Raw genomic sequence first — 26,394 nt, 5'->3', positions numbered from 1 at the left:
CCAACCTCTTACCTTGGAGATGATGGATAAAATCAGGCTCACTGAGTGTCCTGATTTTTGCTAGAGGTCACTCAGGTGATAGAACAGTGATTACAACTCAGATTTATGGTAATTACAACTGAAGAATTCTCTATCTCCCAGAGAATTTCCTACATTTAGGTAAGTGAAGCATCCCATAAAGTGGTAAATGTTATTTAATGACAGATTTAAAGGCATGTGGCTTCTGCCCTCAATACTATTAAATGCAATGTAAAAGTATTTCCTACATAGCATATCCTACTCCACATCCAAGAAGTTATCAACGAAAAGTATAGATTTTTATCCATCCACATAGTAAAGTTTCAAAAAAGAATTTTTTTTTTTTTTTTTTTTTTGCGGTACATGGGCCTCTCACTGTTGTGGCCTCTCCTGTTGCGGAGCACGGGCTCCGGACGCGCAGGCTCAGTGGCCATGGCTCACGGGCCCAGCCGTTCCGCGGCATGTGGGATCTTCCCGGACCGGGGCACGAACCCGTGTCCCCTGCATCAGCAGGCGGACTCTCAACCACTGCGCCACCAGGGAAGCCCCCAAAAAGAATTTTAAAACAAAACATGAAACCTCTCTGTAGGTTTAAGTGTGTCATCTCTGCTTTAACATTTTAAAATTTATAGTCTTTTTGAAATATTCAGTACAATTACCAAAGATACTGGGAAACTTCATACAGTTTTTCTTATTATGTTACATTTGCTGTTTTGCTAAATTTGCAAAAGTTTGGGATAAGTTTTTAAAAAATCTAATATTATTGCATGTTAATCACCCTGAGTAATAATAACTCAAGTAGAATGTTAACACTTGAGTGTCTTATATAGTCTGCTAACAAGAGTCAAAACTTTTGCCCCAAGTAGCTTCACATTTCAACATTTCTTGCACTAAAACATTATGCTTGGTAAGGTGGAACTCCACTTGTACTTTTATTATTTTTTTTTTTTGGCGGTACGCGGGCCTGTCAGTGTTGTGGCCTCTCCCGTTGCGGAGCACAGGCTACGGACGCGCAGGCTCAGCGGCCATGGTCCACGGGCCTAGCCGCTCCGTGGCATGTGGGATCTTCCCGGACCGGGTCACGAACCCGTGTGCCCTGCATCGGCAGGCGGACTCTCAACCACTGTGCCACCAGGGAAGCCCTGTACTTTTATTTTTATAGTTCACAAGTAGGCATGCAGGGTGAACGCAAAGTTGTTTAGAAACAAATTCCTACTTAGCCAAATGCCAAACGCCGGGCACAACAAAGGCCCCCAAAGCCAACAGATAGCATGAATTACTTACAGGGTTAGACATAACACTAGCAAATGTGGGAAGGGGCAATATGCAAAACAAACATTTTAAAAGGAATCCTTAATTACTTTATAATGATGAAAGCAGGAAATGGAAGGAAGAAAGGAAGATGCACCAAAGAACACACAATTCATTAATACAGATTTGCACTTTATTGTAATTTTGCATCCTGAGATAATAAAATTTAATATCTGACAAGTGAACAACGACAGAAGCAGCAGTGAAAGTTTCAGAGAGGCAGGTATCCTTCATTTTGGCACAGCTGTATATAGGTTGAGTTCTTCCAGGGGAGTCACTCCCGAACTCAAGGGAGAAAAATGATTCATTCCACAGGCTATATAACAATACAAGATGCATGAAAGTTCTCGGCTTAAATGGACATATTCATTTTTATCCTTTTCTGGTAAAACTGTCCCAACAGGAATCCTCTGCCAAAAAGTAGAAATCCTAGGCTTTTCAAACAAATATTTCTATCAATGCCCACCTTCTAGCTACCAGGATTTCCTGTTTTTGTAGCTGAGACTCATATTTGTACGTGGCTAGTTCAAGGATGGCAAATTAGCTTGTAGGTTATATAATTTCAAACATTTGTAACTTGTTTCAAAGTCCAGGTATTAAATCAATTTTACACTATTTGCTTACTATAAAAATTAAAAACTTAAGCAAAGACCAAAGCAAACAAAATAAGCAGGAATAAAAGGAACATTTGAGAAATTATTGCCTTGACTCATCATGTTGACTTTATAAACAGAACTACTTTGAGACTCAGATATTGATATTTACTCCAATGCTAGAACATGACATTATAACACTTTCCACATCTGCGATCCTATATGTGTGTGTATGTATGATTTACACATACACACCCAGATAAATTAGCTCAGTTATATCATCCTGAAACAGAAAAAAAATGAAGACAAATTCTAACCTGAAGTTATATAGCCCAAACTAGCCAAAACACACACACACACTCTAGCATTTCATTATTTAGGGACTAGGTAAGCAACCTGTAGAGGTCAAATAATCTTGGTTCCTTTATAAAAGTGGCTCCCAACATTTTTACCATAAGGATTCCTTTATTATTCCTTCCCCATATTTTCAAGTATTTTATTTATTAAATTGCATGTAACAATAGGCTTTCTCATTTAAAAAATTAATCAAAAGCATAACCACCATTCATAGTTTCTGATCAGTGTATGATAACCAGTGTTAGAATCAAAGAAATATAAGCAAATGTGTGTAATTCAATGTCTTAGTTGGCTTGTGCAGTAGGAATATTTTGGGTAAATGTATGGTTTCTAGTATAACTTTTTGAAATACTGAAAAAGGTTCAAGAACGACCCCACTGCTATTTTCATCTGCCCCAAGTTGAGAACCATTGGTTTATATCCACATGCTTTTCCTCCCTAAATCAAGTATTAATATAACACAGTTACCCATGTTAACATATAAGGGATTAATAACAAAAATTACAAAAAGAATAGATTAACTGCAATACTCATTCTGTAAGGTGTGACTGAGAAAGAAAACATAACAACATAAAGGACTCTATTTAGAAATTACCAAATTATGATGTACAATATATCCTTCAGTCAATTTCAAAAGCACATTAATATATGAAAAAATCCTCAATTCCCCTGTGAGGTAGGTCCAGATTATTGTCCCCACTTCCACAATGAGGACATGAGGTACAGAGGAATTAAGCAGCAGAGCTACGAATTAAACCAGAAGTGACTTGGGTTTGACTTCTATACCACTTTCCTTTCCATCTAATATTACCAATTTGTTCCAACAGATGTTTTTGAGGATATGGAACTAAATAAGACACTGAAGCAGATATTGGATAGGATATGAAACTCTTTTTCACATTAATGTCAAAGTGGGTCCTATCATATCTCCATTGTTGTCACAGCCATAATTCTTGCCCAGGTACCAACTGCATATAGTCAGATTCCATGTAGGTAAAGCCCATAGATCTCATTCCTCAGTTCCTAGGGAAACTGCAATCATTCATATCACTATGGAGGGGCTGAGGTCTAGCAGGCATCAGGTTGAGTCTGTGTGATATGAACACACATCAGCTAGGAGCCAGTTGGCAAATCAAACATTTACTGTGTGCAGGGCACTGAGAGTTTCCACCAAGGGTAGTAGATTTGTGAAAAATCATTCTGAGATCCTGTAAACATTCCCTAAGGATTCCTAGAATCACAGAATGTCAGGTGACCTCTAATTTTCTGTCCAGCTCTAGGTTCAATCCCATGATTTTACAGATGAAGAGACTGACATGTAATGTAAGTGACTTGCCTGGAGCCCATTAGATCATTTCCTCATATAGTATGAATCTGACAAAGTCCACAGAAAATGGAACATATTCTCAGGCTGCCATCATAAGCATGAAAAGGCTGGCTCAGAATCAGGAAAGAGAAACTGGGGGCAAGATATGGAGATGTATACATATACATACATATATATGTATCTCCTTATATTCAGTCCACATATTACATCAACAGGTATTATTAATAAAATCTATTCATTTTTTTGTGGAAAATTTTTCAATAGTTCACCATTTAAAGTAACCCAAACAATTTGACAATTGTTGCAAAATGGATTAAAGCAGAATTTTATAGGCATAAGAGGACCTAATTTCAATGAATTTGAGCATCTTATCAAATTAGCAGAAAGTATTTCCACTATGTGAAATTGCTTCAATTAAATGGGTGTATACAATTTCTATATCCCCTCAGGTCAATACAGTCAATTCTAATAAAATACTAGTTAGAGGCTTTATGTTTAAGTAGTGGGGTTTGATTTTTTAAGTGGCAATTTATATGTAAACAAAATAAAATTCTAATGAGTTTTTTAAAGCTCTCTTACATTAAAAAAAATCCCTATTTGTTTGAAGGCTTACAAATGTCATGGAATTTCACTCAAATTATGAAAAAACAAGAAAAAATTTCATTAAGATGGTAGAGTGCTAAACAGTAACACAGTTTGATTAGCTGATCAGACATTAGTGTTTACAGGTCATAATAATATGAATTGCAAGTGTGTTAAATACTTAAGTAGGTTTTGCTAGAGCTTCAAAGACATTGTTTTTCCTGAACCATGTTAAATTGCATGTTTACTAGCATTAGAATTATACTAGTTATGTAAGTGACTGACAGTCCTGTTCTGTAATATTTTCTCACTAATATATCTCATGATTGGGGGAAACCAAGGAAACAAGCTTTAAATAATAAATAGAAGAAATATAATGTACTACCAAAATATTCTTAACACTTAGCTGAAAAGGATGGCTTTAAATATAATGATTTACCAATTCATTCATTCTGCTTCCTTCAGCATAAAATGTTATCTTTATTCAAAGAAGACAAGGCACTTCTCCATCTACTTCTAACATTTAACTACAATGGTCTCTTTCCTAAATTAACATAGCAGGTAGAAGGGAACAAAAAGTAGCTGAAAAATGTTAAAGCTTATTTCATTTTATACACAATTTATGGAGGTGGAGATGCATAATGGAAAGTCAGAGAAGGAACAGTTTTAACTTGTAACCTCAAAGCTTTGTAAGGTACATGTTATTTTCTCTGGAAACATCTACGCAGGTTTCATAAAGAAATATTATGCAACAAAGAAATTCAAAATTAGCTTCTTCAATCTAAAAACAACGTCACAAAAATACTTTATTAACTTGACATGTTGTATCCTGAGGATGTAAGAAAAAAAGGTCAATGGGGGAGAAGTTAATGTCCACAGTGTACTCTGTCATTTTAGCATTCACTGCTGCCAATACCACTGAAACGAAAACAAATCCCTTAAAGGACTCCAAAATACTCAACTGCTAATCAGTCCCCTCCAAAGGAAAAGAGTTTGAAAAAGCAGTCATAGAAGAAAGAAAAAAAGAAAATTGCGTATTTTCTGAGTAGTTCAAGAAAATGAGTTGACCAGCATAATGAACAGTAAGATAATAAATTTAAGAGCTATTAGAGTAGGTTTTATTTTTTTTAAAGATTTTTTTTTGATGTGGACTATTTTTTAAAATCTTTATTGAATTTGTTACAATATTGCTTCTGTTTTATGTTTTAGTTTTTTGGCTGCGAGGCATGTGGGATCTTAGCTCTGCAACCAGGGATCGAACCCACACCCCCTATATTGAAAGGCGAACTCTTAACCACTGGACCACCAGGGAAGTACCCTACAGGAGGTTCTAAAATTAAGTTTACACATGCTGCTAAATGCTTTTTATGATAAATACTACTGTAACTTGAATTATATACTCTGTCACCTCCAGATGCACTCTATTTCTGTCTCATTATTTGTTTTATGGAAACAATTCACTACTTCCCGCTATTCTTTGAGCAAAACAAGTGTGATTTATACATGGCAGAAAAAGTTACTATGACCATCATATGGCCAAATTCTAAGTTTACAGGAAAAAATGAGATTATAAGGGTTGACACTTAAAAGTAATTATTCTATCAGTGATAATTAGAAATTCTGTACTATGCTAGAAATCAATTTTGGTATTAAACTGTCACAGTTTGAAGCATAAACCTGATGATACTAGCTGGAACATAAACCATAGATACAATTTTTCCCTGACCTTATCTAGAAAACAAGACATTTGGTATGCATTTTCAGAGGTTTCCACTTTGTCTATAAAAATACACCTTCAGTTTTGCAGCAGACAGACAAATGATTTTTGCAGGCACACACAATATATTAAAAGTTAGAGATTCTGGGTATGGAGGTAATAATGGGGTCCTACAGAGGGAGGTGGAAAAGTGTTTGCACAAAAAATTACAGTCACATATCAAATAGTATCTTTTTTCCCCCCCTCTTCTTTTACTGGTCTAGGACTGTGGATTTCAAATTAGGCACAAATTTTAAAAGTGGCTTTAAAAGGCTTGACCTTGTATGAAGAAATGATTGTTCTCTTTACTGGGATGAATGTTTGCCTTAAAAAGTTAACTAAAAGCAATTAAGACTAAGATGATAAATAAAATATTCAGTCCCAGATACTTTATTTTTAGCACTAAGAATTACAAATAATGCCTATATACAGGCACAAATTTGAAGTTGAATTAATGCAATGTAAAGCTTTCATTATGTTAAAAATTCAAATCTAGAAGAATTGGAGGGTGGTGCTCTCATAATAATGTGAAGAGAAATAGAGAAATATGCACATACCAATGAAAAGGCAACGTGTGGCTAATTTATAAACTAAAATACTTCTGTCTAAATACTTATCTTTCCTCATTAATAATATCCAAATGTTTACAAAGGATCCTCAAAAAGAGGATTAAGAGTATTTAATCAATTATGAATCAGCCACTTTAGGTACAGCTTTTCAATTAGCTCTCTCTCTTTCTCAAAGTAGATTATCATAACTCCAGAAAGGGGTTAGCAGTGGCTTTCATGGGGGGCGGGTCTAGACACCTCCTAAGACGTCTGAAATCTTGAAACATTCCTTAAAGGTCATAATTGTGTGTATTTCCAAATGAAGGAAAGGATACATAAAGGGAAATAAATGAGGAGACTGAGGCTATGAAATGTGTCAGATGTCAAATGAATTCTTTTGGGGGTGGGAGTAGAGGACAAAATGGGATTTACTGAATTAAATGGAAAAAATAAGGTTCTTGGTTTCAGGTGCAATGCAGATCTCAGACAATGATTTCAATTTTAATCCACTCATTACAAAGGGCAACCCTGCCCACACCTGAAATTTTTAACATACTTATTATGGCTTTGCCATAAAACAGCATGTTAACAGTCTCTACATTCAAAAGGATGCTTGCAAACTTCATTCATATTAAAATCTACGCAGAATCGTTGGCAATACATTAAGAGTTACATTACATTCTGTAAACCATGGCATATCACATTTTACATTACGCAAAGAGACAATATTTACAAGTCTTAAGGAGTTTAAATATTTTATCCACTAACATAAGTGATAATTTAGCAAAGTGCAGGACAAAACCAGTGCTATTAATTACATGTCCTTTAAAAGCAGGTAAGAGTAAAACCATTTCTAGAAGCTACCAAAAGCTTATTTATGTATGTCCAGTAAGGGATTACAGAGCATTAAGTAGCCTAGAAAAATGATGCATATTTAGAAACAGTGAGTATGAAAATTATAAGGCAGCATGCTCAGAACATGTTTTTGTTTTTTAAACACCAGCACTGATGTTTATTTTTAGTGGCAATATATATATATATATACATATATGTATGTGTGTGTGTGTATTTATTTAAAAATTGACAGTGCAAAACACAAGCCTCATTTAACAAAAAAGATGTGCAAAATTTCTTCTTAAACCAACACAAATGAAAGTGTGAGGAGAATATTCTACCATTATAAAGAATAAGTTGAACACAGCAAAGGAGACCATCTTCATTCCAAAATCATCTACAAGGCACTAAGGGTAGGAAATGACAGGTAATACAGAAGTGACTGAATAAAATCCCTCAGTCAGGTCGGAATATGGGATATTTTGGTAAGAATTCTATTAGTATTACCTGTAAAATAAAAATAAACAAGAATATATTGACAAAATAATTTTCATTTACTATAAATTATATATAACCCAGAGAGTATATAATCATTTTTCACAGGCCTATATTTTGATCCTGTACTATAAAGCAAGTGAAATATAGAAAACAGTTACAAAAGGAACTTACCACAAATTATCATTAGACTGGCAATTAAACTGGAAAACATAATTACTTACTGTAGCTAACAGCTTTTATCACCTGATTTACAGTAACTGTTTAGGTGCAGAAAAGCAAACCCTATTACATTTTAATGTCTTTCCCATCTTCCCTCAATCCCCCCCTTTCTTTTTTAGCAAAGTCCAAGGGATTAAAATTTTGTTACGTGGATTAGAAGAAATACCTTTATATATATTACGTCCCTCTATTTTTTCAATTAAAGCAGCTAATATCGGTTGAGTATTACTATCTTTTAGAAGTTTTTTGTAAAAAATAATAAAGTGTTCAAGTGGATTAAAACATTTTAATTTAAAACAGGTTTGGAAATATAATAATAAAAACTTAAGATGTTTATAAATTTATATAAACTTACAATAGTTTATATAAGATTTTACCTATAGAGAATTTTAGATTTGTGGTCATTTGCACATTTTCCCCAAAACTATTCAAAGTAGAGAAAGATACATAATAATCCTTATTTATGAAATAGAAATGGAATGTTTATTATTAAATATATACTATATGTATATAAAAGCTTGTACATGTAAATACTACATGTATTTAAAGCTTGGATAAATTTCATATTCTTTTGAATGTTAATGATGCTGAATTTGTCACTTTGGTTATACGTGGATTTATGCTTTATGACTAAGACTGCATAGCTTTTAGCAAAAAAAAAAAAAATTAGGATCTATAGTTTCTTCACTGAAAGTTAAATATCAGCTAAGAAAAAAAGCCAGGGAAAGGAATCCAGAATTCAGAAGTCAATTCCTATTTTATGTAAGTTTTGACAAGATTACATTTAGAAATATTTTGTTCAGCAGCAGCTGTGCCCATCACCATATGCGATGGTTTGCATGTATGTTAAAAAGAAGATTAAGGTTATGCAGTGTTTTCATCTGAGCATACTAGCTAAGATTTTTCTAAGATCTAAATAATTGTCAGCTTTCAAGATATTTTATGTTGGCTACAAATCTAAAAAAGGTGAAAGGAAACCTCTATGTTCCAAATGACAAAAGTCCAAGCTGAGGAGAAAAAAGGTAGAAAGAAGATTTGACAAATGATAAATATAGTACAACGTAACATTCAGGATGGAATCCAAAAAATATAATTAAAGGTAACTGCATACTTACATACTCCATCATATTGCTAGTTTCACATTTCCTTTTAGTCAACTTCCAGTGCAAAGCAAGCTAAGAAAGTAAAGTTTGTTAAGAATTTTGATAGCAATTTACACTAATTATTACCTACACATTTGAATAAATCGCCGAACAATAATCCAGGAATAAGATACAAAACATTGCATTTAAAAATACTTTGTAAAGGGTATATATTAAAAATTGAGTATTAGTTCTCTAATCCATGCTTTTGTGGCCTGAAAAATTCCCATTTTTTCAATTTATTAATGGAAGTATGAATGGGACACTTACTTGCTTAAACTTTCTTACCTTGTGATATAATCTGTTATTTTCCCACTCTAACAACTTCTGAATTGATCTTCTGGTCTAAGAGAAAGAATCAAGACTTTGTTACAAGATGAATTGAAGAGCTTTGTAAACTATGTGTATCTATATTCTTCTGCTTACTTGTAAGATCCCATTATTCGCTCCTCTTGTTTTTCTTTTCAAAATGAAATATGTACAAATTACTCTGTGTTGTGAGTCCATTCACTGGACTATTATAAAAACATTACCAGGGGCTTCCCTGGTGGCGCAGTGGTTGAGAGTCCACCTGCCGATCAGGGGACACGGGTTTGTACCCCGGTCTGGGAGGATCCCACATGCTACAGAGCGGCTAGGCCTGTGAGCCATGGCCGCTGAGCCTGTGCATCTGGAGCCTGGGCTCTGCAACGGGAGAGGCCGCGACGGTGAGAGGCCCGTGTACCACAAAAAAAACCCAAAAAACAAAACAAAAAAAACATTACCAGTACTCCTAGTAGTCCATTTATGAACCTAAATCTAGATTTTCATATACCTTTTCACAGGGTTACTTTTTTAATATACATGTAATATGCCAAGCTAATCTGATTACTCATAGAAAATTTTCCTATCAGAGCTCTAAGCACAACACCTGGCAAATAGCAGTCAGTCAATGTCTACAGGTTGAATAAAACAAGCCAACATATATCAGAATTTCCACTGAAAAGAAATATAAAAACAGCCAGTAGGAAAACTTGTATTTAGAGGAAAAACTATAAACAACAGAAGCAGCACTGTAGTAAACAGGAGGACAGAGGACAAGTTTCTCCATCTAGGGTGCATATATTTTGCAAGGAGTAAGAAAAGTTTGCAAAACCTTCAAAAACATTAAAATTAAGGATTGTTAGGCATTTTTGATTTTTAAGAAAGGGTTTATAAGGTTTCTGATAAAAAAGGCTAGTAGGCATTGTTAAATTTTAAAACTACTCGTTAAAATTAAATGATTTACAAACAGACTATATCTGACATGATTTCCAAAGCACCAACAGAAGAAACTATTCTAACTGTTCAACCACGTAAGTTAACAATGACAATTGTATTCAGGTCATCTCCAGTGGGCCAGATCAGCAACAATGCCAGTTAAAGTATACTACTGGGCCACTGTACTTGATACAATCTCTCTAAACAAAATCAGATGGGTAACAAATAAGGAAATTGAATGAGTAGTTATAAATCTTTCCACAAAGAAAACCCCAGGCCCGATGGCTTCAATGATGAATTCTACCAAACAGTTAAAGAAGAAATAATACTATGAATATAAATGCAAAATTCTCAACAAAACACTAGCAATCATTATATCATGACCAAGTGGAATTTATCCTAGGAACACAAAAACAAAATGATGTAATACATTATATTAATAGAATAAAGAACAAAACCCACATGATCATCTTCATAAATTTAGAAAAGGCAATGGACAAAATACAGTACTCATTCATGATAAAAATCCTAAAAAAAAACCTAGGAATAAAAGGGAACTTCCACAACCTAATAAAGGGCATCTATGAAAAACCTTCAGCTAACATCACACTAAATGGAGAGAGACTAAATATTTTCTTCCTAATATTAGGAACAAGATAAGGATATCTCCTCCCACTACTTTTATTCAACATTGTCCTAGATGTTATAGCCAGGGCAATTAGACAAAATAATAAATAAAAGGCATCCAAATTGGAAAAGGAAAAGTGAAACCATCTCCATTTGCAGACAACATGATCTTATATAGAGAAAATTCTAAGGAATCCACTAAAGCACTACTAGAACTAATAAATAAGTTCAGCAAATTTGCAAGAAACAAGATTGTGGTAGGTAGAATTCTGGCCTCCATGATCTTCACCTCCTGGAATTACACCTGTGAATGTTACATTACATTGCAAAAGGGACATTGCTGATATAATTAAAGTTACTAGTCATTTGGCTTTAAAATAGGGAGATTATTTTAGATTATTTTGGCAGATCCAGTGTAATCTCATAAGCCCTTAAAAGCAGAGAATTTTTTTCTGGCTGATGGAAGAATAGTCAGAGGGGTTTGAAACACAAGAAGTACTCAAACCACCATTGTTGGCTTTAAGATGGAAAGGTCACATAGAAAGTCTAAGGAAGAAATGATTTCTGCCAAAACCTGAATGAGCTTGGGAGTAAATTATTTCCCAGAATCTCCAGAAAGGAATGCAGCCCTGCCAGCACCTTGATTTTGGCCTTGTGAGATCCTAATAAGAGAACACAATTGAGCCAGCCACACTGTACCGAGACTTCTGACTGTGAAATAAAAGGGTGTTGTTTTAAGCCATTAAGTTTGTGGAAATTTGTTACGCTAGATAGAAAAGTAATACAAGGTTCAACATATACAAATAAATTTTATTTCTATGTACAAGCAAGGAACAATCTGAAAATGAAAGTAAAAGATCAATTCCATTCACAATAGATTTTTTCTTTTTATATGTTAATCCCATTCTCCTAATTTATTCCTATTCACACAGATTTAAGAATAAAATATTTAAGAATAACTTTAACAAGAGAAGTATAAGATGTGTAGACTGAAAACTAAAAAACACTGCTAAAGGGAATTCTTGGTGGTCCAGTGGTTAGGACTCTGTGCTTCCACTGCCGGGGGTCCAGGCTTGATCCCTGGTCATTGCTAAAATAAATTAAAGAAGAGGTAAATAAATGGAAAATATCCCATATGTATTCATGAATTATAAGACTCATGTAATAGCATTTACAACATACGGTGATGGGAAAATTGGATATCCAAAAGAAAAATGATAAATTTGGACTCCTATCTCACACCATACACAAAAACTAACTCAAAATGGATCAAAGACGGAATCATAAGAAATTAAACTTTAAAACAACTAGAAGAAAGCACAGGAGTACACCTCTGTAATCTTGAGTTAGGCAAAGCCCTCTTAGATATGATGTAAGAGGCACAAGCAAGAAAATTTTAAGAGATAAGTTTGACTTAATCAAATTAAAAGTTTTGTGTGTCAAAGATACCATCAAGATAGTAAGAACCCATCCAGAATGCCAATGTGAGGACCTTATGAAAGTCTCTTCCCTGGAGAGACAACTATTAAATTTGTCAGTATTAGTAAGTACAATCATTCAAATGTTCCAGAGATTGATCAAAGGGTTTACAACAGACTGAGAAGTATTCATTCAACAAAATCTATTGAAAATAAGTAAGAACAGTGGGAAGCCTTGGTATTAGAGCTAGGCACTATACTCATATCCACAGCTCTGCCTTGTGGAAGAACTGTTTAAGCAAGCTTGGGAGCTGAGTGTCAGGCAGTTCCCAAATCTCCCAGATACTTAGAGTGGAACGGCTCTTCTGGGTAGTTTTGGCAGATGGTGAAAATAGGCAGATCCCATTTTCCACAGCTCTGTGTTATAGAATGCCTATATCAAGTGCGTGGTGGCAGCAGGGCAGCACCCATTTCCCTACCTACAACTTCTGCAAAATAAGCAGCACAGTTGGTGAAGAGTGCAGCCCCCCTTTTTGGCACACATCCATATCGTGGGAGCGCTGTTATAGTTGGTTTGACAACTGAGTGGCAGTTCTTACCTTTCCAGCTTCCTAGGGCAGATATATTCTCGGTTGATTTGACAGATGGGGAATATTAGCAGACCCCACTCTCCCTGGTTTTAGGTTAAAAAAATATCCACAACTAACATCATACTAAATGGTGAAAGACTGTAAGCTTTTTCCTCTAAGACATGCCCATGCTTGCCACTTCTATTCAACATATTACTGGAAATTCTAGACAGAGCAATTAAGCAAGTAAAGAAATAAAAGGCATCCAAATAAAAAGGAAGAATTATCTCTCTTTGCAGGTGACATTATCTTATGTGCAGAAAACCTTAAAGAATCCACAAAAAATCCTGTTAGAGTTGATGAACAAATTCAGGAACATTTCAGGATATGAAATCAACATGCAAAATTCAGTTGCACTTCTATACAAGAACAGCAAACAATTCAAAAGAGAAATTAAGAAAACAATTACATTTCCAATAGTTTCAAAAAGAATAAAATACTTAATAAATTTAAGCAAGGAGGCAAAAGACTTGTACACATAAAGTTACAAAATGATGCTACAAGAAATTAAAGACCTAAATAAATGCAAAGAATCCTGTGTTCATGGACTGGAAGACTTAATATTGTTAAGATGACAATATCATCCAAAATGATCACAGATTCAATGCAATCCTTATCAGAATCCCAGTGACTTTTTCTATAGAAATAGAAAAATCCATCTTAAAATTCATATGGAATCCCAAGAGACTCCTATTAGCCAAAAAAATCTTGAAAATGAGAAACAAATATGAAGGACTCACATTTCCTGATTTCAAAACTTACTAAAAAGCAACAATAACCAAAAAGAATATGGTACTTGCATAAAGACATATAGACCAATGGAATAGAACAGAGAGCCCAGAAATAAACCCTCGAATATCCACAACAGATTTTTTTAAATAAAATATTCTTTTTTAAAAAAAATTTACTTTATTTATTTTTGGCTGGGTTGGGTCTTCGTTGCTGCACGCAGGCTTTCTCTAGTTGTGGAGAGCAGGGGCTACTCTTTGTTGCGGTGTGTGGGCTTCTCATTGCTGTGGCTTCTCTTGTTGCAGAGCACAGGCCCTAGGCACACAGGCTTCAGTAGTTGCAGCACGTGGTCTCAGTAGTTGTGGCTCAGGGGCTCTAGAGCACAGGCTCAGTAGTTGTGGCACACAGGCTTAGTTGCTCCGTGGCATGTGGGATCCTCCCAGACCAGGGCTCGAACCCAGGTCGCCTGCATTGGCAGGCAGACTCCCAACCACTGCACCACCAGGGAAGTCCTCCACGACAGATTTTTGACCAGAGTACCAACCATTCAATGGGGAAAAAGGACTTTTCAATAAATATTGCAAGGAAAACTGGATATCCATATGCAAAAGAATTAAGTTGGATCCTAAATTTATGCCATATGCAAAAATTAACTCAAAATGGATCAAAGAACTAAACATAGGAGTGACGACCATAAAAGTCTTAGAAGAAAACATAGGAGACAGTCTTCATGACACTGGATTTTGCAGTTATTTCTTACATATGACAATGAAAGTCCAGGCAAAAAGGGGAGAATAGTTTAACTGAACTTCATCAAAATTAACATCTTTTATGCATCAAATGACACTGTCAATAGAGTGTGAAGAAAATCTAGAGGATGGCAGAAAATATTTGCAAATCACATATCTGATAAGGAATTAATAACGAGAATATATATAAAACACCCACAACTCAACAATAAATAAACAAACAAGCTAGTTACAAAATGGGCAAAGTAATATACAAATACCCTAACCTAATATACAAAGGGCCAATAAGCAAATGTAAAAATGCTCAACACCACTAGTCATTAGAGAAATACAAATCAAAACCACAATGAGATATCACTTCATACTCATTAGGGTGGTTATTATCAATAAAATGGAAAATAATGAATGTTGGTGAGGATCTAGAGAAACTGGAAACCTTGTGTACAATTTACCAGAGTAGAAATGCAGGAGAGGAAAACTTTGTGGGAACTAGGACTAGGATAGCAATACCTGAACTTAAACTGATGAACTGTTGGAAGCTCAGTGGGACAAGTTTGAGAGTTCAAAATTCCAAAGGGGCCCAGTCTTGGCAGAGACTCCCACACTTTTATGACTTTTATTACCAGAAGCCCTATCAGGTTCTCACAGTGATTTCAGAAAAATCCCCTCATCTTCTGGCAGGAGAAAGGGAAGAAGAGTCATGTTTAAATATGCCCAGAACATTCTGTTCTTCTTAACAAAGCCTGCTCTCAAGAGAAACTATTGTACCAGAGCCTAACCTACTGGGGTATTACCAGAGCCCAACCAATCTTGGAGAAGGGAAATACACAATTCTAGAACCCTCTAGCTTTCCTGTCCCATGTAAAGGGGAAAACAAAACAAAACAAAATTGAGAAGCACTTGTGTAGAGCACAGCCCAGGAACACAGGCTAAATAAAAACCTTAAGCCTAATCACAATACTATAGAACACTTCTAGTCCCCCAGCACCTTGCCACTACATCAATAAGGCTTCTGTATTATAATATGAGGAATACAACTGAAAGAACTGTGCATCTCAGATGATATCTAAGAAGTCTATAGGGAAATCCAAGGAAAATAGGCCAGACAAAATCAAGGACGCCAAGGAACGTTTAGCCTTCAATTTCCAACAGCTACAGCAAACAGTAAACACAGCCAAATGAAAATAAAACCTCACTTTAAAGGCCTATTTACCTCAGTTCCTTTCACTAGTGCATCATGTGTAGTTTTCAAACAAAAATTAGAAGTCATACTAAAAGACAAAAAAAGTTTGAAAAGGCAGAGCAAGAATCAGAACCAGACTCAGAAATGGCAGATGTAGAAATGATCAGACTGGGAATATAAATAAACTATGATAAATATACTACTTGCTCTTATGAAAAAAGTGGACAACATGAAAGAATAGATGGATAATGTTAGCAGAGAAATGGAAACTGTAAGAAAAATATCAAAAGGAAATGGTAGAAAGCCAAAATATCATAACAGAAATGAAGAATGCCTTTGATGGGCTCATCAATGACTGGACATGGCTGAGGAAACCATCAATGAAGATTGAAGAAATATCAGTAGAAACTTCCAAAACTAAAAGAAAAAAAAGAAAAAAGAACAGAATATCTAAGAACTATGGGACAATTACAAAAGGGGCAATAGACCCATAATAGAAATATCAGAAGGTAAAGAGAGAAAGGAGCCGAGGAAATATTTAAAGCAATAATGACAACAGAATCCCCCCAAATTAATGAAAGGCATCAAACTCATAGATTGAAAAAGCTCAGAGAATACAAAACTGGATAAATACCCACAAATCTACACTTAGTTATCTCATATTCAAACTGCAGAAGATCAAGGAAAAATCTTGAAAGAAGCCAGAGGGGAAAAATACCTTACATATAAAGGAGCAAGAATAAGAGTTGTATCAGACATCTCCTTAGAAACTATGCAAGCCAAGAAAAGAATGGAATGAAATATTTAAAATGTTAAAAGAAAAGTACTACCAACCCGGAATTCCATCCGTACCCAGCAAAATTGTCCTTCAAAGATGAAGGAGAAATAAAGACTTTCTTAGATGAAAAATTGAGGGAATTTGTCACCCATAGACCCACCTTGCAAGAAATGTTAAAATAAGTTCTTTAGAAAGAAGTAAAATGCTACAGATAAGAAACCTGGATCTATATAAAGGAAGAGTGTTAGAGAAGGAATAAATGAAGGCAAAATAAAATCTTTTATTTCTTCTATTCTCAACTGATCTAATGGGTAACAGTTTGTTAATAAAACTAATGTATTCCATGATTACGGTTTATGGATAAGTAATATGAATGGCAACAATGTTATAAGGAAGGGATGGGGGTAGGAATTATAAATATTCTGTAATAATGTAATTATTCTACCTGGGAAGTGGTATTGTGTTATTTGAAAGTGGACCTGGATTAGTTGTGTATGTATATATATTGCAAACTCTCTTTAGTGGGCAACTACTAAAAATATTAAAAAGTAGGATTATTGATATACTAAGGGAAGATAAAAAATGGTGTCATATAAAAATACTTAATTAGAACCAGAGAAGACAGAAAAAGACTGTAAGATAAAAATAGGAATAAAGAACAAGAGTAATGAATAGAAAACAGTTACAAACATGGTAAATATTAATAAAATTATATCAATAATTACTTTAAACATCAAAGGTATAAATACATCAATTAAAAAACAGATTGTCAGAATGGATCAAAAAATAAGACAACTACGTGCTGTCTACAAGAAACCTACTTTAAATATAAAGACTAAAAGTAAAAGAATGGAGAAAGATATACCATAGTAACATAGTAACAATAATCAAAGGAAATCACTTTAGTAATTTTATTTTTTATTTTTTTTTTGCAGTACGCGGGCCTCTCACTGTTGTGGCCTCTCCCATTGCAGAGCACAGGCTCCAGAAGTGCAGGCTCAGCAGCCATGGCTCACGGGCCCAGCCACTCTGCGGCATGTGGGATCTTCCCAGACCGGGGCACAAACCCATGTCCCCTGCATCGGCAGGTGGACTCTCAACCACTGCACCACCAGGGAAGCCCCACTTTAGTAATTTTAGACAAAGCAGACTTCAGAGTAAGGAAAATTATCAGACATAAAGAGAGGTATTACATAATGATAAAGGGTCAATTTTCCAAGACATAACGATTCTTAATGTATATATGCCTAACAAAAGAGCATCAAACTATGTGAGGCAAAAACTGACAGAACTTCAAGGAGAAATAGAGGAGTTGACTATATAGTTGGCGACCTCAACAGCCCTCTATCAGAAATAGATCAAGTAGGCAGAAAGTTGGTAAAGACACAGATGAACTCAACAGCACCATTGATCTACTGGATATAACTGACATCTACAGACGACTTCATCTTACAACAGCAAATGACAGATTATCCTCAAGTTGATGTGGAACATATACCAAGACAGACCACATTCTGGGTCATAAAACACATCTTAACAAATTTCAAAGAACAGAAATCATACAATGTATGCTCTCAGACCACAATGGAATTAAACCAGAAATCAACAACAGAAAGATAGCTGGAAAATCCCCAAAACACTTGGAGATTAAACAGCACACTTCTATAACACATGACTCAGGAAGAAATCTCAAGAGAAATTTAAAAATATTTTGAACTAAATGTAAATGAAAGCAAAACTTATCAAAATTTGTGGGATACAGTTAAAGCAGTAGCATTGAATGCATTGAGTAGGAAAGAAGAAATACCTTAAATCAATCATATATGCTTGCACTTTAGGTAAAAAAAAGAGCAAATTAAATCTAAAGTAAGAAGAAAAGAAATAATAAAAATTAGAGTAGAAATCAATGAAACTGATAATGGGACTTCAATAGAGAAAATCAACAAAATAAATAACTGGTTCTTTGAAAAGTTCAGTAAAATTAATACACCTCTAGTCAGGTTAACTAAGAAAAAAAGAGAGGAGACAAAAATGTTACAAAGTTTCAGAAATGAAATAGGGGTTATCACTACTGATGCTATGGACATTAAAAGGATAATACAGGAATATTATTAACAACTCTATGCCCATGAATTTGATAAGCTAGATGAAAAGGACTGATTATGTGAAAGACACAGTCTACTAAAACCCACACAAGGAGAAATAGACAATCTGGATAGGCCTATATCTATTAAAGAAATTGAGTCAATAATTAATAACCTCCCCAAGTAGAAAGTACCATGACCAGATGGGTTCAAACATTTAAGGAAGATATTATACCAGTTCTCTACAATCTATTCCAGAAAACAGAAGCAGAGGGAGTATTTCCTAATTCATTCTATGAGGCCAGTATTACCCTAATACCAGAACCAGACATAGGTATTATATGAAAAGAAAACTGCAGATCAATACTTTTCGTGAACATAGATGCAAAAACCTGTATAAAACATTAGCAAAGAAATACAACAATGTATATACTACAATAAGTAGGGTTTATCTCAGGTATGCAAACCTGGTTCATCATTCAAAAATCAATTAATATGTAAGCCATCACATCAACAGGCTAAAAAAGAAAAATCACATAATCATATCAATAGATGCAGAAAAAACATCTGACAAAATCCAACACTCATTCATGATAAAAACTCTCGGCAAACTAGGATGGGGGAACTTCTTCAAGTTGATAAAGAACATCTTACAAAAAACCTACAGTTAACATCATACTTGATGGTGAGAAACTCAGTTTCCCACTAAGATCAGGGACAAGGCAAGGATATTCCCTCTCACCATTACTTTTCAACATCATTCTGAAAGTCCTAGATAATGCAATAAGACAAGAAAAAGAAAATAAAAGGTGTATATACCGAGAAAGAAGAAACAAAATTATCTTACTTCATAGATGACATGATTGTCTATGTAGAAAATCCTGAAAAATCAAAAGAGCTCCTTGAATTAATAAGCAATTATAGAAAGGTTGCAGGATACAAAGTATATTGGTATATATGATGATAGATTGGTATACATGATGGATACATGTCATTATACATTTGCCAAAACCCATAGAATGTACAACATAAAGAGTGAACTCTAATGTAAACTAAGGACTTCAGTTAATAATAATGTGTCAATATTGGCTCATCAGTTTTAACAATTATACTTCGATAGAGCAAGATGTTAATAATAGGGAAAACTGGGGGTTGACTGAGGGAGATATATGGGAACTCTTTTTTTCTCAATTTTTTTCTGTAAACCTAAAATTGTTCAAAAAATAGGCTATTAATTAAAATATTATAAATAAAAAGTAAAGATGAAATGAAGATACTCTTAGATAAAAACTGAGAGGATCCAGTCCCTGCAGACCTACCATATAAGAAATATTATGGGAAGTTCTTCAGGCTGAAACCAAGGTACGTCAGGCATTATTTTGAGTCCACACACAGGAAATGATACACTGAGAAGCTCAATGAACTCCAAGTAGGATAAACTGAAAGAGACCCATACTGAGAGAAACTATATTCAAACCTTTGAAAGCCAAAAACAAGAAGAAAACTCTTGAAAGCCGCAACAGAGAAGCAACTTGTTATGTACAAAGAGATACTCAATAGGATTAACAGCCAATTTCATATCAGCAACCATAAGGTTCAGAAGCAGTGGGATGACATATTTAAAGTGCTAAAAAGAAAAAAAACCCTGTCATCCAAGATTTCTATACTTGGCGAAACTATCCTTTCAAAAAAAGGAGAAATTAAGACATTCCCAGGTAAGCACTGAGGGAGTTCACTGCTATTAGAATTGCCTGTAAGAAATGCTGAAAAGAGTCCTTCAGGCTGAAATGAAAGAACACTGGACAATAACTCAAGCAACATGATAAAGTAAAGAACACTAGTAAAAGTAACTGCATAAATAAATATAAAAGCCAAAATTGTTCTCTTTTTGTTTTGGAACTTCTATTTTCTTCCTATATAATCTAAAAGACAAATGTATAAAATGATAATTATAAATCTATGTTAATGGACACACAATATATAAGATGTAATTTGTGATAAAACATATATGGGGAGGCATGTAGATGCACAGGAGCAGAATCTGTATATTACTGAAGTTAAAGTGGTATTATTAATTCAAACTAGTGTGTTACAAGTTTAAGATATTAATTATAATCCCAAGGGTAACAACTAAGAAAATAGCTAAAAATATATACAAAAGAAATGAAAAGGCACATGGTGCACTACAAAAATCAATTAAATATAAAATAGGGAAGTAATGGAGTTGTTTTCCAGCTCCATTATCAGAAATGACAAAAGACAAAATGGCAAAAGTCCTCCCTTATCTGTTACAGACTGAATTATGTTCTCCCAAAATTCATATATTCAAGTGTCACAACCACCAGTACCTGAGAATGTGACCTTATTTGGAGATATGGTTTTTAAAGTGGTAATTAAGCTAAAATGAGATGATCAGAGTATGCCCTAATCCAGTATGACTGGTGTCCTAGTAAGAAGAGATTAGGACACAGACATATATAGAGGGAAGGCCAGGTGAAGACCCAGGGAGAAAAATGGCCATCTACAAGCCAATGGGAGAAACCTCAGAAAAAATACATCAACTTTCCCAACACCTTGACCTCAGACTTACAGCCTCTAGGACTGTGAGAAAATACATTTCTGTTGGCTAAACCACCTAGTCTGTAGTACTTAATTAAGGCAGCCCTGGCAAACTAATATATTATCATCAATCATTTTAAAGGCAAATAGATTAAACTCTCAATTAAAAGGGAGAGATTTGCAGAATGGATTTAAAAACACGATCCATTTAAAGACCTAAATGTTAAGACCCGGACACTATAAAACTATTTAGAGGAAAACATAGGAAGAACACTCTGACATAAATCACAGCAAGACCTTTTCTGACTCACCTCCTACAGTAATGGAAATAAAAACAGAAATAAACAAATGGGACCTAATGAAACTTAAAAGCTTTTGCACAGCAAAGGAAACCATGAACAAGATGAAAAGACAACCCTCAGAATGGGAGAAAATAGTTGCAAACCAATCTATGGACAAAGGATTAATCTCCAAAATATACAAACAGCTCATGCAGTTCAATATCAAAAAACAAACAACCCAATCAAAAAATGGGCAGAAGACCTAAATAGACATTTCTCCAAAGAAGACATACAGATGGCCAAGAGGAATATGAAAAGATGCTCAACATCACTAATTATTAGAGACATGCAAATCAAAACTACAATGAGATATCACCTCACACCAGTCAGAATGGGCATCATCAGAAAATCTACAAACAACAAATGCTGGAGAGGGTGTGGAGAAAAGGGAACCCTCTTACACTCTTGACTGGAATGTAAATTGATACAGCCACTATGGAGAACAGTAGGGAGATCCTTAAAAAACTAAACATAGAATTACCACATGACCCAGCAATCCCACTACTGGGCATATACCCAGAGAAAACCATAATTCAAAAAGACACATGCACTGTAATGCTCACTGCAGCACTATTTACAATAGCCAGGTCATGGAAGCAACCTAAATGTCCATCAACAGAGGAATGGGTAAAGAAGATGTGGTACATGTATACAATGGAATATTACTCAGCCATAAAAAGGAATGAAATTGGGTCATTTGTAGAGATGTGGATGGACTTAGAGAGTGTCATACAGAGTGAAGTAAGTCAGAAAGGGAAAAATGAATACCGTATGCTAACACATATATGTGGAATCTAGAAAAATAGTACAGATGAACCAGTTTGCAAGGCAGAAATACAGACACAGATGTAGAGAACAAACGTATGGACACCAAGATGGGGAAGGGGGGATGGGATGAATTGGGAGATTGGGATTGACATATTTACACTAATATGTATAAAATAGATAACTAATGAGAACCTGCTGTATAGCACAGAGAACTCTATCTACTTCACTTTGCTATACAGTAGAAACTAACACAATGTTGTAAAACAACTACATCCCAATAAAAAAAGAAAAAATATCTTAACATAACATGGTAACACAAAAACAAACAAACAAACAAAAAAATATGATCCATGAGTCTACATGAGACTCAGTTTAGATTCAAAGACACAAGTAGGTTGAAAGTGAGAGGACAGAAAAAGATTTTCCATGTAAATAGTAACCAGAAAAAGAGCTGGGATAGATGATATCAGACAAAATAGATTTTAAGTAAGAAAAAATGTTACAAGAGAAAAAGATGGACACTATATGTCTTAAAATGCTCAGGCTACTATGACAAAAGACCATATTCTAGGTGGCTTCAACAACAGTTCCGGAGTATCGAAGTCTTAGATCAGTGTGTCAGCATGGTTTGTTGGGTTCTGGTGGAAGCCCTTTTCCTCATAGAAGAACAACTTATAGTTGTCTATAAGTTCCTTATAGACAACTTCCTTGTTGCTCACACGGTAGAGAGATAGAGAGCAAGCTCTCTATTTTTTTCTTATAAGGGCACTAATTCCACCATGAGGACCCCACCCTCATGACTTCATCTAAACCTAAGTACCTCCCAAAGGCCAAAATACCAACCACCCCCAAATACCATCATATTAGAGGGGAGGGCTGCAACATATGACTTTTGAGGGAACACAAACATTAATTCCCTAACAATATATATTGATGAAAATATAAATCTTTCAAGAAGAAATGACAATGATAAATATATACACAACTAGCAACAGACCTGCAAAATACATGAAGCAGAAACTGACAAATCTGAAGGGAGAAATAGATATTTCTACAATAATAGGACTTCAATACTCCACTTTCAATAATGGATAGAACAACTTTGCAGAGCAGTAAAGAAAGGCAGGACTTGAACAACACTGTCAACCAACTAGATCTAACAGACATATACAGAACCCTCCACCCCACAACAATATAATACAAATTTATTCTTAAGTATACATGGAGTATTCTCCAGGATAGGCCATATGTTATGCCACTAAACAAGCCTCAATAAATAAAAAAAGATTAAAACCATACAAAGTATCTTCTCCAATAACAATGGAATGAAATTAGAAATCATAAGGAAAACAACATTATGTTCATGTTGTAAGACTGAGATAACAGTCCCTTCCCTCTGAACATCCCTCTCAGTTTAGCAAATGTTATAGCAAAAAAGGTAAATGTTAAAAGTAATATCAAATTTAAGGATGGTGGCAGGATTAGGCCTGAAAATTGACTATAATAACACAGTGGTAAATGTAAGAATGGGTAAACAAAGACCTTCATTTCATATGTCATGTAAGCTTAGAATCCTACCAGAGCCAAGAGAGACTAAGAGCAGCTCAGGGCATTCTGGTCTGTATTTCTTTTCTTTCAACTAATTTGCTGGAAAAAAATGTCCATGACGTATACTGGCCAAAAAAAAAAAAAAAAAAAAAAAAAAAGTTCACAAGGCAGACTGTTTACAAAGAAGTTCTTTTCTTGGAAACATTTTACAATCATTCATTTATACAGCAACCTTGTGACACAGGGCAGATTAATCATATTATTTCCATTTTATTTTGTGGATAAACACAGACGTGACTTCTATGAAGCTAGATACCCCGTTAGAAATGGCTAGAGCCATTTTTAAATTGTTGTATTTTATTTTTTATTTCTCCATGTGGACAAAAAAAAGCAGTGATGGGCCTTAAATCTCTTCATCATCACAACCACCATAAAAGTAACTAATATTATCTGGATTTTATAGGTGAGGAAATTGAGGCTCCAGAAAGGACAGTGCTTGTACAAGGTTACCAGCATGTGCTTGGTGCTTCATTGTCTAGTGTGTTAACATAGTATGTACAAAATCAACGGCCATAACTATAAAGTGTACAGAGCAAGGCAGATAATGTAAATGCTGCGTAGTTCTATGGTGAACCAGAGACCACGTGTCCTATTTAAAGGAAGGAGCCAACACTCAGCAAGGGCTAATTGCTGAAAGATAGGCATGTGGGTTCAATACTGTCAGAGCTTTAGATTTTACAAGAGACGCTGGCTGTTTCAAATTTTACTTTAAATATTCTAATTTTTAAATGCTGGCAACTGATTTAAATGTTTAAAAAACAGAGTGGGCTGGATTTAGCCCACAGGACAACTGTTTGCATATCTGTACTAAATAAACTTTTTAAAACTAACAGATTAGTGATCTAAGAATACACTGATGCCTCAATTTCAATATGAATTCCTAACCAAAGTAGTGGGAGATGGGAAGAAATCACAGCACCAGTATTAATTTCATATCAGTAGTGATCATAGTAAAATACATGACTGAATAAATTGTTTCTATTTCAGGCCTTGTGGCGGAGGTATTAATAAAGAGGCAAATACGTAAACAGGTCATCAGAAAAAAAGATCCTGGATAATATTAAAACCAAAAACTCTTCTTAAGTAATTGAAATTGGCTATATTTGTGTGATGAAAAAATCCCATAATTAATTCACATTGAGGCTTTAAAAATAATGAGGATGGGTAGGAGGTATTGATTTGTAACTTTTAAAAGATATGACAATTAAAGAAAGAAATTTATGCTGTCATTTTTTTTAACTTACAGAAAGCCATTTGAGAACATTGTTCAAGCTTTGACAAACAATAAACTAAGCTCTATTTAAAATAAAGCACTGATCTACTGGTAGTGACCAAGAGAATTAATAAAATGTCTAATTTTCCATTCAAAAAGTTATAGGGGTGACAGTATTTTATTATTTGTTTTTTTGAAGTAGACATTAAAGAGGGCAAGAGAAAGATGGAGGGGAAAATGTAATGAGTACTTGTTGGGAATCTTTTTGGTTTATGAAACAACTGCATCACTAATTATACCCCCACAAGGTGCTGTGATGTTGAATATGGTTCAGTAGGCTAATTATTATTTAGAAGTTTAAATGAAATCATCAATGTGGTACAGGGAAAATAACTGTAGGTAAAATGAATTAATTTTCCTCATTGGCTTCAATTAAAAAGTTTAAAAATATCTTCCCACTGGGGGAAAATCATTCTAAAGATCAAAATAAAATTTTAAAGAAGACGAGATAAATGTAGTAGTCTTAAATCCATGACATAACTGGTAATGTCATGTCAGAATGTTATTTTGACATGTTCAAAATTAACAAGGATTTCCCCTACCAACTTTGTAGATTACTCTCACTTCTGCCTTTCTTCAGATCAGAAGAAACTCTCCCATATACCTGTGGCTTGGAAATACTTTAAATCATAGCTTCAGGTTTTGTAAAAAGAATAAGTAGCCCAGTCACATTTATATTTACTTAAGTACTCCACTTACTTTGCACTTATTTAAAATAATGATTGAACCCATATTAAGTGATAAAGCGTTGATAAAGGTTGGACAAATGACTTAATCTCTCTGACCCCGAGTTTCTTTATATCTAGAATGAGGACAGCATTGTTATGAGAATTTAATAAATTCTGTAAAGTACTTGGCACACAGCAAGTGTTCAATAAACGTTAGCTCATTATTATTACACAATAAAATGGTTACTCACTCTTTTGTTGAGACAAATAACGGGCCACAGGCTGCAACCCAGTGTGCAACAGCAGCAGAGACAACCACACAGCAGCCATTTCACATTGACTGGGAGAGCCTTTTTCAAACATGCATTCACACGGCCAATGCTGGTCTTAAATTCTTCTGGGGCCACCTACAACAAGGGTGCAATCTTTAACAATCTGTGGGCAGCTTTCTACTATTTGTCTCTAAATCTAAAGAAAATGTTTGTCTTATTACAAGTACTTTAAGGAATTACACGTCTAAATATATTTCCTCCCTATCTTTCCCTCGGTGCTTTGT

At 34.7% G+C, this 26,394-nt stretch overlaps 1 protein-coding gene across 2 annotated transcripts in view; it reads right to left on the bottom strand.

Annotated features, from left to right (window-relative positions):
* Positions 1 to 7,782: 7,782 nt before the first annotated feature.
* The window catches only part of CHIC1 (cysteine rich hydrophobic domain 1), a gene marked incomplete at its 3' end in the record, with an annotated part of 35,397 nt that continues 16,785 nt past the window's right edge, over positions 7,783 to 26,394 (bottom strand). Inside the window, exons 3-6 of one of the 2 annotated variants that reach the window (XM_082681973.1) lie at positions 26,090 to 26,245; positions 9,474 to 9,530; positions 9,159 to 9,218; positions 7,783 to 7,833 (exon numbers count right to left, since the gene is read on the bottom strand). In XM_082681973.1, the coding sequence (XP_082538099.1) occupies positions 7,783 to 7,833; positions 9,159 to 9,218; positions 9,474 to 9,530; positions 26,090 to 26,245 (324 nt within the window). The remainder of the gene's footprint in view (positions 7,834 to 9,158; positions 9,219 to 9,473; positions 9,531 to 26,089; positions 26,246 to 26,394) is intronic. The other variant, XM_082681974.1, reaches the window with a different exon arrangement.

This window comes from Grampus griseus (genome assembly GCF_964374135.1).
Source record: "Grampus griseus genome assembly, chromosome: X".
NCBI lineage: Eukaryota > Metazoa > Chordata > Mammalia > Artiodactyla > Delphinidae > Grampus > Grampus griseus.
The sequence above is the reverse complement of the archived record's forward strand: the minus strand, read 5'-3'. Positions and strand labels throughout refer to the sequence as shown.